Here is a 15,551-nt window from a genome sequence, read left to right on the forward strand (position 1 = left end):
TTCCTATTGTTTATAAGCCACCCAGTCTGGTGCGTTTTATTACAGAGGCCTGAACACGGAGAAGGCAATGGCAACCCACTCCAGTACTCTTGCCTGGAAAATCCCATGGGCGGAGGAGCCTGGTGGGCTGCAGTCCATGGGGTTGCTAAGAGTCAGACACTACTGAGCGACTTCCCTTTCACTTTCATGCATTGGAGAAGGAAATGGCAACCCGCTCCATTGTACTTGCCTGGAGAATCCCAGGGATGGGGGAGCCTGGTGGGCTGCCGTCTATGGGGTCACACAGAGTCGGTCATGACTGAAGCGACTTAGCAGCAGCAGCAGAACATAGGAAGAGGGTGACTCTGAGCTGCTGATCTAGCTCAGGCATTCCGTTTCTCCATGAGCCCACCCCTAAATGCTTCCCATTCTCAATGTTGTTCACTCACTCAGTTGTGTCCAATTCTTTGCGACCCCATGGACTGCAGCACGCCAGGCCTCTCTGTCCATCACCGTCTCCCCGCAACTCATGTCCACTGAGTCAGTGGTGCCATCCAACCATCTCATCCTCTGTTGTCCCCTTCTTCTTCCGCCTTCAGTCTTTCCCACCATCACAGTCTTCTCCAGTGAGTCAGTTCTTTGCATCAGGTGGCCAAAGTATTGGAGCCTCAGCATGAATCCTTCCAATGAATATTCAGAGTTGATTTCCTTTAAGACTGACTGGTTTGGTCTCCCTGCAGTGCAAGGGACTCGCAAGAGTCTTCTCTAACATCCCGGTTCAAAAGCATCAACTCTTTGGGGCTCAGTCTTCTTTATGGCCCAACTCTGATATCCATATATGACCACTGGAAAAACCATAGCTCTGACTATATGGACCTTTGTTGGCAAAGTGATGTCTCTGCTTTTTAATATGGTGTTTAGGTTTGTCATAGCTTTTCTTCCAAGGCGCAGGCGTCTTAATTTCACGGCTGCAGTCACTGCCCGCGATGATTTTGGAGCCCAAGAAAATGAAGTCAGTTTCCATTTTCTCCTGTCTCTCAACGGCCATCTCCAGAGAGCCCCTTCTGACTGTCGTTTCTGCTCTTCTCTGTCTCAGCCCGGCACTGGTTCCGCCCTTCGTGCACCATCTGGGATGACCTTGCTTTCTTTTTTGAGGTGGACCATTTTTAAAGTCTTTATTGGATTTGTTACAATATTGCTTCTGTTTTATGTTTTGGTTTGAGGCATGTGGGATTTTAGCTGCCGGACCAGGGATCAAGCCCCGAGCCTCTGGCACTGGAAGGCAAAGTCCTAACCACTGGGCCACCAGAGAAGCCCTGACCCTGCGCTTGGCTCTTTTCTCTCCCCCTCCACTGGTTCCGCAGCACCTTTAAATGCTGCTAGTTAACGAACTTTTAAATGAATGCGTGTCATTGACGGAGAGTCCAGTACAGGGCGGATCCTGTGAAGAGATTTAACACTGGAAAAACAAATGCTTCATTCGACAAATACGTACTGAGTGCATGTGAGCTGTGCACGGGGTCGACCTGGGAGATCCGCAGCTGGGGCCGCGACCGGCAGGGCCACGTGGGGCTGAGTGCTGTGCCGGGGTAGCAGGGTTGCTCTCCGGCATCCTTGCCCCCTTCTCCCCCTGGAGGAGGGCATGGCAGCCCGCTCCAGTGTTCTTGCCTGGAGAATTCCGCCAACAGAGGAGCCTGGCGGCTACAGTCCATGGGGCTGCAAAGAGTTGGACACGACTGAAGCAACTTAGCCCAAATCCCCATTTCCCAAAGAGGAAACTGGGGCTATGGGAAATGACGCTTGTCCAGAGCAATTCTCAAACTTGTCCCTGAGATTTTTTTCAGGGGATCTCCGAGGGCCTCCTTTTTCTAACTTCATATCTGTGTGAGATCAGGTTTTCTTCATCTGTGTCAATTAAACAACACATTGCCAGGAAGTGCCCTTAAAGAGATTTGCAAGAATGTATATCTATGCCATTCTTCTTAATATTCCTTTTTCTCTTGGAAAATATGGTTCTTTTAAAGTGTTGCTTATGATAAATATGGAAGGGATGTTTTATTATTTTAAATTAACAAGTACATTCAAAAATTCCGTTTTAATTTCTAATGTGATAAGTATGGATGAATATAGAACAGAAGTTCTCTGGGGTCGTCAACGACTTCTGAGAGTGTAAAGACTCCCCTCCCCCGCTCAAAAAAAGGACATTGAAGAGTCGAGAGGCGTACGTGTGCACGTATACAGTAAGCGCAGAATGAATGACGCCCGGCAGGGCAGGCCCCTCCCCGCGCCTACCCGGCGCTCGTCCGGGAGGCGCCTCCGCGCGTCGGGAGGCCGCTGTCCGGGGCCCGCGCCCGGCGCCCCCTGCTGCCCGGCGCCCCCTGCTGCCCGGCGCCCCCTGCTGCCCGGCGCCCCCTGCTGCCCGGCGCCCCCTGCTGCCCGGCGCCCCCTGCTGCCCGGCGCCCGCGCCGCAGCCGCGCCGCCCGCGGTTTCTGTCGGCCCACAGGCGTGCCTGCCCCTTTAACTGGCGCGTACCAAGTCCTTCCCGGCTGCAGGTCCCCCCGAGCCCGGGCGCGAGCAGCCGGAGGCCCGGCCGGGGGGATGTGGGGCCGGCGCCGCGTCCGCCGCGGGTCCGGGCCGAGGGCGGGCGAGGGCGGGCGAGGGCGGGCGCGGGGCCGCGGGTGCGCTCGGCCGCCGTCCCCGCCTCGCGCCGTAGCGCAGTCCCAAGATGGCGGCCACCATGAAGAAGGCGGTGAGGGGGCTCGGCGGGCGGGCGGGGCGGGGGCCGGGGGGCGGGCGGGCCGGGGGCCGGGGCGCGGGGCTCGGCGGGCAGCCGGGGGCCGGGGCCGGGGCGGGGGCCGGGGCGCGGGGCTCGGCGGGCGGCCGGGGCCGGGGCCGGGGGCCGGGGCGGGGGGCTCGGCGGGCGGGCGGGGCCGGGGCGGGGGGCTCGGCGGGCGGCCGGGGCCGGGGCCGGGGGCTCGGCGGGCGGGCGGCCGGGGGCCGGGGCGGGGGGCGCGGGGCTCGGCGGGCGGCCGGGGCGGGGGGCTCGGCGGGCGGCCGGGGCCGGGGCCGGGGGCTCGGCGGGCGGGCGGCCGGGGCCGGGGCGGCCGGGGCCGGGGCCGGGGGCTCGGCGGGCGGGCGGCCGGGGCCGGGGCGGCCGGGGCCGGGGCCGGGGCGGGGGCCGGGGCTCGGCGGGCGGGCGGCCGGGCGGGCAGCCGGGGGCCGGGGCCGGGGCGGGGGCCGGGGCCGGGGGCTCGGCGGGCGGCCGGGGCCGGGGCCGGGGGCCGGGGCGGGGGCCGGGGCGGGGGGCCGGGGGCCAAGGGCCGGGCTGGGCGCTCGGCGGCCGGGGCGGCTCCCGGCGCCGCGGGGTCCCCAGGCCCGGCCGCCCGCCCTGGAGGAGCAGGGTCCGCCCGGCGGCGCCGAGGGCCCTGGAGAGGCCGGGGCCCCGCCGCGGGCTGTGGCCGGAGGGGCCGGCTGCGGCCGGCGTGCAGCCAGCCCTCGCGGCTTCACGCGGGCCCGCCGGCGCCCGGGGAGCCGAGGCCCAGGGCTGGTCGGCGCGCAGGGCCGGAGCCCGCAGCCCTGGCGCCCGTCCTCGCCCCGCGCCCCGCAGGCCCGGCCGCCCGCCTGCGCCCTCCGCTCCCTCCAGTCTAGCCGGGGACGGACGGAGAAACAGAGCCGTGAGCGGCTTCTCGGTGACTCAGCTAATAGGCAGAACCCGTGTGCATACCCACGTTTAGTTTTGTCTTTCCCCAAAGCCCACCTTTTACCCTACTAAGCAAGCAAAGCGCCTGTTCAGGGCTTATCGCTCGGTAAGTCTACCGATGCTTGCTACCCGCGTAGAAAGAAACTGACACGGAGACGGGCAGGGCAGAGAGACCAGCTGCTGCACGGAGGCTGTGCTGTGCGCCGGTCTGAGCACATTCCACACGTTGTGTTAGTCTTCTGTTCCTTTCAAGGTTATGCTGCGTTTATTTTTATTTTGCAAGGGAAGAACTTGAGCCACAGAGGCAAGGTTAGGGTTGAAATAAATAAACATGGACGTTCATCCTCCAGAGGCCGTGCGTTTAACTTCCATGGTGTCTGATGCGAGTCCGCTGGCTGAAGGCACTGGCTCCGTAGGTTTCGTCTGGTTCCTTCAGTCCACTTCTGAGACCGCGTGGTAGTGTGCTTCGATTGCTTTCGGCTCTGCACCGCCTCACAGCCTTTAGCCACCTGCTCTTGGTGTGGGGTGACCAGTCCGTTCAGAGTTGCCCGAGTCAGAGGGGTTGCTGAAACCGGGACAGCTCCAGGCAAACCAAGACGAGTCGCTCGTCCTACTGGTCTGTCCTCCACAAATTCTTGTTGGGCTCGAGAGGAGAGTTTAGGGCCTTGGTGATTGAGAAACTGATCGGGATTCATCTGGCCTGTTTCCTGTTTGTATGGAGTCCTCTGTCTCGGATGACCTTTAACTCCACGGAAGATAGTAGTTGTGGTTCCCCCTCTTGACAGATGTAGAAACTGAGGTACAGAAAAAATAAGCAAATGTCGAGGAAATGGTCAAAGGATGATTTGAACCCTGGGCTTGATCGCAGAAGTTCTGATGAACAGCACTTTCCTTTCGTTCATTCAATAGACTTTCTGAGTGTGGTCAGTGGCCCACTTTGTTTTAGGTGACGGAGATAAGGCTGATGAGCAATAATGACGTTTCTTTTTTCAGTTGGCTGTGGGGGCTTTGTTGCGGTAGCGGGCTTTTCTCTAGTTGCAGAGAACAGGGCTACTCTCTGTGGCAGCGCAGGGGTTTCTCGTTGCCGTGGCCTTTTTCTTGTTGCGGAACGTGAGCTCTACAATGTTGGGGCTTCAGTAGGTGCGACACCTGGTCTCAGTGGCTCTGGCTCCTGGGCCCCAGAGCACAGGCCCAGAAGTTGTGGCAAACGGGCCTAGTTGCTTCGAGGCGTGTGGGATCTTCCTGGACCAGGTATCGAGCCTGTGTCTCCTGCATTGGCAGGCGGATTCTTTACCAATGAGCCACGTGGGAAGGCCTAGCAATGACGTTTTATCTCCTTTTCCCTGTAGCTTTGTGGAATGACACCCTTGGGGAGAGGCAGGTGTTAATCAGCAGTCACACAGAAAGCTGTTGAATTTGCAACTCTGAGCAGGACTATGAAAGAAAGGGGCTTGTGAAATGAGGGCTGGAATAGGTCTGTCTTGAGGTCAGAGAAGGCTTTCTCGAGAAGATGTGGTCTGTCGGATTCCATGAGGAGGGCAAGAGGAGGTTGGGAGTGCCTCCTGCCGAGGCCTGGGTGCATTCAGTGAAAAGATGCCCAGGAGGGAGGGAATTGGGCGGGAGCAGGCTGAACTGTGATGGCAGAGGGCTCTTGGAGGGGAAGGTGACGGCCCAGACACAAGGCTCTTTATCTCAGGAAGGCTCTCACAGGTGCAGCATCTTCCTGTGGGTGTATCTGGCACTGCGGACAGTTTCTAACAGGTCAGCGACATATGCGTCTTCCTCTCTGCTGACTCTCAGAGAAGACACATGCCTGCCACATGGTGAGAGCAAAGTATCGTAGGACAGCCCTCGGAGTTTAAGAAGAGCTCCTTGCAGTCTGGAGTGCTTTACACTGAGTATTGTAACATCCACTGGGTTGTGACTATTTATGGTGAGAAGTTGAGATGACGATTCAGTCTAACATCTCCAAAGTTCTCCTTTCTCAGACCTGGTTCTTGGTCTGGGTGGGGACTGCAGTCTGATTTTTGTTTATACATCGTGAGGACAAATGTCTCCTCCTCAGAGAAGCCACCGTTGACATTTCCAAGAAGCCCTCCAACACTCCCACCCCTTAAACTATTCTGCTTTCACTATCACACGTATCGCTATCTAGCAGAAAGTCTTACTTCTCACCTAGCTCCTCTATTAGAATGGAAGCTTGCCAGTGCTCATGAGAGGGGACTCACATTACCCTGTTGCTAAGCTATGTTCGTCTCTGAGACCCCATGGACTGTAGCCTGCCAGGCTTCTCTGTCCATGGGATTTCCCAGGCAAGAATACTGGAGCCGGTGGCCATTTCCTACTCCAGGGGATCTTCCTGACCCAGGGATGGAACCCAGGTCTCCTGCATTGGCAGGTGGATTCTTTACCACTGAGGCTCCAAGGAAGCCCTTCTTGCGTTTAGGAAATGCTAAATTAATGAATGATTGTTCATATGAAAGATGAAAAAAAATGCAAAATTTTGTATTGTAAAAACTGGGTAGGTAACTTTTAATATACAAAAATTAAAGCAGATTAAAATTAGCCAGAGTTTCCCTATAGGACTTTTGGAACCCTAGGGGCCCAGCTGTGGGTCTCAGACTCAGGGTGAGCGCGACCGAGGATGGGTCCCTTCCTCCCGGGGCCCCGGTTGAGGCTGATGCTCCCGGCAGGGGTGCAGCCCTACTGCCGGGGGGTTAATTCTCACCTGAAGTCGTGAGCGGTCACATTTCTCTTAGGCCTAGCAGGATTGCCTTGATCTGGGTCTGTTCTTTGTAATGATTTTTGGCAAACATTATTCAGAAGATCACTTAGCTGTCGTTTACGGGAAGGTGACTCCATCCCCATTCCCTCTGCTTGGTTCTGGCTCTTCTGGAAGGTGGGAATAGCTTCCCCGTTTCACAGATGACAACCTGGGGTGGCTCCAGAGAGCTGAAAAAGTCGCCCGTGGTTTGCGTCTGCTTGGACTTGAAGCCACTGTTACTGTTGCCACCAGTCTGTGCTGCCTCCAGTACTAGGAAAGCCTGCTTCCTCCTTGAGTGGTTTTGGCTTCGTGAACGGTAGTAACTACATCTGGCTTTTCTCCTGACCTTTCGGGGCGTGGGTCCCTGTAAGAACAGATGAAAGCCCCGAAGACCCTTCCAGAAGAATGCGCACGTCACACCGCGTGTCATACGCAGTGTCGGGGAGCAGATGGACTTCTCGCAGCCTGCACTCCCGGCTTAGAATTCCTCCCTCCCTGCCGAAGTGGGGCCTCCAGCGGCAGAGGAGTGGTCTAGATCAGTGAGACGAAAACAGAAGCTGCAGTCAGGGAAGGTGCTGACTTGCCTCTTTCCACCGCGGGTTAGGCAGTGGGTGTTGGCCTCACACCCCAGCTTCAGCCCTTAACCCCTGGAGAAAACCACTGTTACAGAAGTGAACGCTGGGGTCCGGTGTGGTGGGGGCTGCTGCTCGCTGAGGCTACAGCAGGAACCACCTGCTTTGGAAAGATAGAAGGCGGGTGGCCAGACTCTGCAGCTTTTTAGAAAGCCCTCGTCGGTGAGTCTGACTGAACCTGCTTCAGATGCAGCCTCAGAAACTGTGTTAAGCCTCAGCTGTGTTCCAGGCGAACCCTGTGTGGGGTTTCCCGGGGATTAGCCTGTGAAAGCCTGCCCGTGATAGGTGATCTGTAAATACATCTTCACCCTTTAAAAGACTCCGTGTTTACATTCAGCAGAAGCGGGGACTCTAGAATTCTCTGTTCCCTGTTGGCTCAGAGACTTGAAACTTGTTTTTTTTTTTAATTTAAATTCATTAATTTTTAATTGGAAGATAGTTTCTTTACAGTATTGTGATGGTTTCTGCAATACATCAACGGGAATCACCCACAGGTATACACATGTCCCCTCCCGCTTGAAACCCCCTTCCCTTCCCATCCCATCCCATCCCACTGCTCCAGGTTGTCACAGAGCCCCGGGGGTGAGCTCCCTGCGTCATACAGCAGACTCCCTCTGGCTGTCTAACTGTATATATGGTAGGGAGTTGAGACTTCCTGTGTGGGGAGATGACTTGAATGCCAGCATATCTGTGTGTGGACTTCGCTTTAGCTTCTATGTTGTGTAGCTCAGTGTTGCCCAGCTTCCGTATTCATAAGAGTTACGCACCAGGTGTAGCTCAGTGTTGCCCAGCTTCCGTATTCATAAGAGTTACGCACCAGGTTGAACATTCAAAGCAATATGTATATCCCATTGTAAAGGACTTTTTCCCAAGATACCTACTGGGTCTCTGAGGAGGCTGATGCATGTTTATTGGGCGATGGGAGCCTGGGTCAGGGGAGGGCTGAGTCCTAGGAGTCTGCGTGTCTGTTCTGACCGCTAAGCTCCCTACTGCTTGAGACAGCAGGTTGCCTGTCAAATGAAAGAAAGAAAAGTCACTGGTCATAAGAGACCAGCTGGAAAGACGGGGTGTGGTGCGGTAATTGTGAGCCGTTACTGGAAACAGAGCCCACAGTCCTTGCTGAAGCCGAGGCAGCCTGTTTCCTCCTGTAAATGGTGACCACGTGCCCTTGTTCCTATCTTTTAAATGAGGGGAAACTCTAAGGAATAAAAATCTTTAAAAAATATGTGGTCCCTCGTTAATCACTGGACTATCCTCCAATATAAAATTAAAACATTTTTTATTTAATAAAATTAAAAGAGACAAGTGAAATGGGGAAGGAAGCAAAAAAACAAAACCTGGTCTGCCTTTGAAACTCTGAAGCCAAGGACTTCCTGCCCCTTCTGGCTATGTGTGGTTGCGTGGTTAACACACACTCACACACACACACTTCTGCCTTTAACTTCTGAGTGCTGGCGGGTCTGCCTCGCTCTGGAGCCAGACGGCTGGGTCGGCGCTGGGCTCTGCTGCTTGCTCACTGTGTGGCTTTGGGCCCCTCGACCTCTCTGTGCCACACTTTCTGTAGAAGAGTGGTGCTGAAGATCCTGCTTGCTAAGGCTGATTGGAGGACTGGCAGCGGCAATAAAGCACTCAGCAAGCCCTGGGCACGTAGTGAGGGCTCGGGGAACGTGGCTGCTTAGTCACTCAGTCGCGTCTAACTCTTTGCCACCCCGTGGACTCGCCAGGCTCCTCTGTCCGTGGGATTTCCCAGGCAAGAATAACGGAGTGGGCTGCCATTCCCTTCTCTAGTAAATGTTAGCTATTACTAATATGATTTCATACTTTGTCATGTATGCTGTCTAATTTTATTTACCGATTTAACCACATGAATCACATCAGTTCAGTTCAGTCGCTCAGTCGCGACTCTTTGCAACCCCATGGACTGCAGCACGCCAGGCCTCCCTGTCCATCACCGACTCCCGGAGTTTACTCACGTCCATTGAGTTGGTGATGCCATCCAGCCATCCCATCCCCTTCTCCTCCCACCTTCAATCTTTCCCAGCATCAGGGTCTTTTCCAGTGAGTCAGTTCTTTGCATCAGGTGGCCAAAGTATTGGAGTTTCAGCTTCAGCAACAGTCCTTCCAATGAATATTCAGGGTTGATTTCCTTTAGGATTGACTGGTTGAATCTCCTTGCAGTCCAGGGGACTCTCAAGAGTCTTCTCCAGCACCACAGTTCAAAACCATCAATTCTTCGGCGCTCAGCTTTCTTCATAGTCCAACTCCCACATCCATACGTGACCACAGGGAAAACCATAGCCCTGACTAGACGGACCTTTGTTCATAACTTTCCTCCAAGGAGTAAGCGTCTTTTAATTTCATGGCTGAGTCACCATCTGCAGTGATTTTGGAGCCCCCAAAATAAAGTCTGTCACTGTTTCCACTGTTTCCCCATCTGTTTGCCATGAAGTGATGGGACCAGAAGCCATGATCTTCGTTTTTTGAATGTTGAGCTTTAAGCCAACTTTTCCACTCTCACTTTCATCAAGAGGCTCTTTAGTTCTTCACTTTCTGCCATAAGGGTGGGGTCATCTGCATATCTGAGGTTGTTGATATTTCTCCCAACAATCTTGATTCCAGCTTGTGCTTCCTCCAGCCCGGCATTTCACAGGATGTACCCTGCCTATAAGTTACATAAGCAGGGTGACGATATACAGCCTTGACATACTCTTTTCCGTATTTGGAACCAGTTTGTTGTTCCATGTCCAGTTCTAACTGTTGTTTCTTGACCTGCATACAGACTTCTCAGGAAGCAGGTAAGGTGGTCTGGTATTCCCATCTCTTGAAGAAATTTCCAGAGTTTGTTGTGATCCACACAGTCAGAGGCTTTGGCATAGTCAGTAAAGCAGAAATAGATGTTTTTTCTGGAACTCTCTTGCTTTTTCCATGATCCAGCGGATGTTGGCAATTTGATCTCTGGTTCCTCTGCCTTTTCTAAAACCAGCTTGAACATCTGGAAGTTCACGGTTCACGTATTGCTGAAGCCTGGCTTGGAGAATTTTGAGCATTACTTTGCTAGCGTGTGAGATGAGTGCAATTGTGCAGTAGTTTGAGCATTCTTTGGCATTGCCTTTCTTTGGGATTGGAATGAAAACTGACCTTTTCCAGTCCTGTGGCCACTGCTGAGTTTTCCTAATTTGCTGGCATATTGAGTGCAGCACTTTCACAGCATCATCTTTCAGGATTTGAAATAGCTACCCTGGAATTCCATCACCTCCACTAGCTTTGTTCATAGTGACGCTTTCTAAGACCCACTTGACTTCACATTCCAGGATGTCTGGCTCTAGGTGAGTGATCACACCATCGTGATTATCTGGGTCGTGAAGATCTTTTTTGTATAGTTCTTCTGTGTCTTCTTGCCACCTCTTCTTAATATCTTCTGCTTCTGTTAGGTCCATACCATTTCTGTCCTTTATTGAGCCCATCTTTGCATGAAATGTTCCCTTGGTATCTCTGATTTTCTTGAAGAGATCTCTAGTCTTTCCCATTCTATTGTTTTCCTTTATTTCTTTTCACTGATCGCTGAGGAAGGCTTTCTTTTCTTTCCTTGCTGTACTTTGGAACTCGGCATTCAAGTTTTTTCATTTTTCAGTGAATTACACCTTATTCACAGAGAAGGCGATGGCACCCCACTCCAGTACTCTTGCCTGGAAAATCCCATGTACGGAGGAGCCTGGTAGGCTGCAGTCCATGGGGTCACTAAGAGTCGGACACGACTGAGCAACTTCACAACTTCACTTTCACTTTTCTGCATTGGAGAAGGAAATGGCAACCCACTCCAGTGTTCTTGCCTAGAGAATCCCAGGGACGGGAGAGCCTGGTGGGCTGCCATCTATGGGGTCGCACAGAGTCGGTCATGACTGAAGTGACTTAGCAGCAGCAGCAACACCTTATTCATAGTGAAGACACGTAAGTGCTACATTAAAGCAAACGTGAGCTTTTACTGTGTGTGTGTGGACTGTAGTCACTGAAATGCATAGTGACCCTCATGCTAGTGTATCAGTTGGATTGAAAATTAAGTGCGTGAGCTCTGCCTGGTGCTCTGTGACAGCCTGGCGGGGTGGGAGGGAGGTTCACGGGGAGGTGACATCTGCGTACTTGTGGCTGATTCACGTTGTACAGCAGAAAGCAGCACAACCACGTAAGGCAGCTGTTGTTCAGCCACTAAGTCGTGTCTGACCCTGCCACCCCAGGAGTGCAGCACGCCAGGCTTCCCTGTCCTTCACTGTCTCCCGGAATTTGCTCAGACTCCTGTCCATTGAGATTGCTGGAACCATCTCATCTTCTGCTGTCCCCTTCTCTTGCCCTCAGTCTTTCCCAGCATCATGGTCTTTTCCATTGAGTCAGCTCTTTGCATCAGGTGTCCAACGTAAAGCAAGTATCAATCATCCAATTAAAAATAGATTCTAAAAAATTATGGAAATGGTCAGACTTCCAATAGCCTCAATAAGCTTGAGCAAGTTTTAACTCTTAGAGAATAAACTAGTCTGAGGCATTTACCAAAATCAGCTAGCACATCACTTTTGCTCCCTGGATTATCTTGATGAAAGAATGTTCCAGCTTGAGAAATTCTGCTCCAGGCCAAAAGTTGACTGGCTTGATCCAGGATTTATTCTCAGTTGTTTATATTTGAAATGTTTTTGCAGATTAGACATTCCATAGCATATCAGGAGAGGGTCTGGGCCTCATGAAGAATCCTAAGCTTGCGGCACTGCAGCTTGGTAGGGTCTGTGTCTGTGACAGCCGCTACCTGTTGTAGTCCTGGACTCCGAGGACAAGCAGTTTATCGAGACGTTTCAGAATTGTGCTAAAAGCTAACCTCTGATCGCTCCATTCAGACTAATTCTACAAAACATTTCAATGTTTTCTCAGGCTGCAGAAGATGTCAATGTCACTTTTGAGGATCAACAAAAGATAAACAAATTTGCACGGAATACAAGTAGGATCACAGAGCTGAAGGAAGAAATAGAAGTAAAAAAGGTATTGAAACTGGATCTTATTTAAGAACCATGAAAGCTCTTCCTGCTGTAGCTTTTTATAACTAAGTTCAGTCATGTGTGGTTGTAGCGGTCCTGGGCTCCGCATTGTGAGTCACATAATACAGTCCAGTTAGTTTAAGAGGGAAGGTGTTAGTTGAGGGAGGTGGGCGCGGGCCGATTGTTGATGGGCGTGCCTTCTGGCTGAGGGTCGAAGAGCAGGTCCCAGAGCCTTGCACGGAGGCCTGGGCCGGTGATGGGGCTGCTGCTTCCCCGCTAATGCAGAGCCGGCTGCGCCCTCCTCAGGGGGGTCTCTGCCCCGCCGTCCTTGGGACTCTGGGCCGCTGCCCACCCCTGGCCTGCATGTCAGAGCCCGCTTCTCATGGCAGCTCGCCTGGGCTGAAGGCCAGGTCAAGTGTCTTTGATTAGGGGAATTTATGTCATTATTCGCTTGCATCAAGCAGAGCTGAGAAAGGTGAGTTTGTGTTCGTGTTTTTAGTCTGCTATTGGAAGGCAGAATTCCCACGGTGAGAAGCAAAGTAGGAGGCCTTCCGAGTGGCGTAGATACCCCCATGGTGCGCTCGAGGGGCCGTGGAGACCCCACGGTGCGCTCAAGGGACCGTGGAGACCCCCACGGTGCGCTCGAGGGGCCATGGATTCCCCCACGGTGCGCTCGAGGGGCCGTGGATTCCCCCACGGTGCGCTCGAGGGGCCGTGGAGCGATCTGGAGCTATCCAGAGGACAGTGTGTTCGTGTGCTCCTGTGTGCTTCTGTGGGAAATGCCGTCCAAAAATTGTGAGACACTCTTATTTTAGTGTGATAATTCCTTTGTGAAAGGGTCTCTTAGAGTGTGGGTGTCCCAAATGACAAGTGTGTTTTACCCTCTATTAGGTAATTTTGAATGCATTTTTCATTGCTGTTCACTTCTGATATACAGAAACAACTCCAGAATTTAGAAGATGCCTGTGAGGACATCATGCTTGCAGATGACGACTGCTTAATGATACCTTATCAGATTGGCGATGTTTTCATTAGTCATTCTCAAGAAGAAACACAAGAAATGTTAGAAGAAGCCAAGGTATGTTGAAATCTCTCCCTGGAGGGTGAAGTTTAACTCTTAAATTAGGGTTTTATGTCATTGTAAAGAATGTGTAATTATAGGTGTAGGGAAATAAGGAATGCTAGCTCACATTTCATGGACCCTTCCAGTGTCCGAGGCCTTCTCTGAATGCTGGTAAACATGATTTTGTTTAATCTCAAGGATGACTCTGTGGCATATCTGTGGGAATCCCAGTTTAGAGTTGAAGAAGAATAGAGTCTTAGAGAGGTTATGGGACTCACTCAGAGTGACAAAGGGAATGCTCTTTTGAGCCCAGAAGCTGTGGCCTAAGTTAATAGTTTCCAGAAAGTACAGAATATCATACAACAGGGAAAGATGATCACTCGTAATCCCGCGACCCAGAGTTACTCACCCAGGACAAACAGTTGCATGTGTTTCTTTTATGCTCTCTTCCTCTGCGTATTTTTGCTTCACATTTTGGTCAGTTAGCATCCTAGTGGGAGTATCTCATTGTTCCACTCAATGTTCCTTTATCCAGTAGGTCTTCCCCGGGAACCTGTTGGGGCCACATGTGTGTTAAAAGCATCACTTTTGATGACTGTTTGATGTCGTGTTAGAGGACTTTGATTCAGCTCACTGTCCTCTCTTACATTAATTTGTTTTCACTATTTTTCTGTAGGAATATTGTGGTGAACATTCTTATTAAATCTATGCTCACCTTTAGGAAGTTTCTTTAAGGAAATAATCAGAGAAGTGTAATTACTAGGTCAGAGTATGGATTCATTGACAACATTTGGGCTTGTTACAAATTCAGATTATTGAGTCCAGCGCCAAGAATTCCTTATTCGCGAGGCCTGGAGTGGCGCCCCGGGGACCTAATGAGTGTCCAGGTGACCTGGGGCCCCGCTTTGAGAACCACTGGCCAGGTGTCTAACATGTTAACAATGCTGCTACTAGACATCTTCTTTGCCAGATGTTAATGGGTATGGGTATTCTTCGTGTGATTCCATTTTTTCTTTGTCATATTTAGGAAAAACCCTTTTGCCCCTGGCCAGGAAGGGATTTCTGATGTCTGTGCATTTTGTGTGGCGAAGCTCCTCTGTCACAAATGAGACTCTCATTACGGGTCTTTTGGAGTCTGACTCCAGGGGCCTCGTAGTTAGGGAACCTGCCGGATTCTGACAAGTTGTTACTCGTAATTATCAGTGGGATGTGGATTTTTATCCTTTGCTCTAGCTCCATAGTTATTTTTGTGAAGTTGAAAGAGGCTGTGTCAGAAGGCAGGCCCATGGTAAACTGTTTACCTAAAATATTTCTATATCATTCTTTCTTTATTGGGATATGATCATTCATTTTATTTTACTCTGTTCTTTCAAGTCAGCGAGAACTGAGGAGAGCCTGACTTACTCTGTAATAAGCAAATACAGATCATGCCCACAACCGGACTTCTGGTTTAGATTTAATCATTATCATTTAGTATCATCAGTGTCATTTAGCTGCATGTCCAAGTTCAGGAAGCGTTTGACCTAAAATTCTTCCCAGATGTTACTTCATCCACAGATGCTCAGAAATCATCCAATTGAATAGAATCAATTTAAACTAATTTTTTTTTTTTTTGACAGAAAAATTTGCAAGAAGAAATTGACGCCTTAGAATCCAGAGTGGAATCAATTCAGCGGGTGTTAGCAGATTTGAAAGTTCAGTTATATGCAAAATTTGGAAGTAACATAAACCTTGAAGCTGATGAAAGTTAAACATTTTATAAAATTTTTTTAATTTGTTTAATAAACTTGAATATTGTTTAAAATGATAATTTCCCTTCTTCAAATGAAATGGAAAGCAAAACTTTTTTTTAAATTTTCATTTATTTAATGGAAACTTGCCTATTTTCACGTCTTGCTTATTTATTTTATATTTTTAAAAGAAGACAGTATTCATCTATGTATTTTGCAGAACAATTATATCAAGTGTAGGGGCTTCGTGTCATGTTATTAAAATCAGTTAAGCAGACTTCCACGTTTCTATTTGTCATTTAGAACATTTGTGCCATTTTTACTCCCAAGAAGATTCTGACAGTCACTCGCATCACGGTGTGTATCTGTGTCTGTTTCAGCCGCCGCTTTGAGATGATGAAACCACTGCTTTCATCCCATGGTGCATCTGTCTGTCTCTTTTTACTCACTTCCCAACTGACACTTTGTCTTATACTAAAACATACGCGTATGCTTTATTTAAATATGTGCAGTATATATCACATCTTAGTATATACATTTCTTACATGTATTGGTTTGAGTCCAGATGAAGCAGAAACAAGTTGAGGCATGTTGAGCTTCATACATAGAGCAGAACAACCGAGATGAACCAGAAGAAAGAGAGGTTTAGGTTCTTTTTTTTTTTTAAA

The 15,551-nt window shown here is 51.0% G+C and overlaps 1 protein-coding gene across 2 annotated transcripts; it reads left to right on the top strand.

The window, feature by feature from the left end:
• Positions 1 to 2,617: 2,617 nt before the first annotated feature.
• PFDN4 (prefoldin subunit 4) lies at positions 2,618 to 15,160 on the top strand. Of its 2 annotated transcripts, none has more exons than XM_052650805.1 (4): positions 2,618 to 2,728; positions 11,987 to 12,094; positions 13,028 to 13,168; positions 14,773 to 15,160. In XM_052650805.1, exons 1-4 carry the CDS (start codon positions 2,705 to 2,707, stop codon positions 14,902 to 14,904), a joined length of 405 nt encoding a protein of 134 aa, XP_052506765.1. In that variant the 5' UTR covers positions 2,618 to 2,704; the 3' UTR covers positions 14,905 to 15,160. The 2 variants fall into 2 exon arrangements, with proteins under 2 accessions (XP_052506765.1, XP_052506764.1); XM_052650804.1 differs by lacking the exon at positions 2,618 to 2,728 and adding an exon at positions 3,704 to 4,091.
• Positions 15,161 to 15,551: the final 391 nt, after the last annotated feature.

The sequence above is a fragment of the Budorcas taxicolor genome, chromosome 13, assembly GCF_023091745.1.
Source record: "Budorcas taxicolor isolate Tak-1 chromosome 13, Takin1.1, whole genome shotgun sequence".
NCBI lineage: Eukaryota > Metazoa > Chordata > Mammalia > Artiodactyla > Bovidae > Budorcas > Budorcas taxicolor.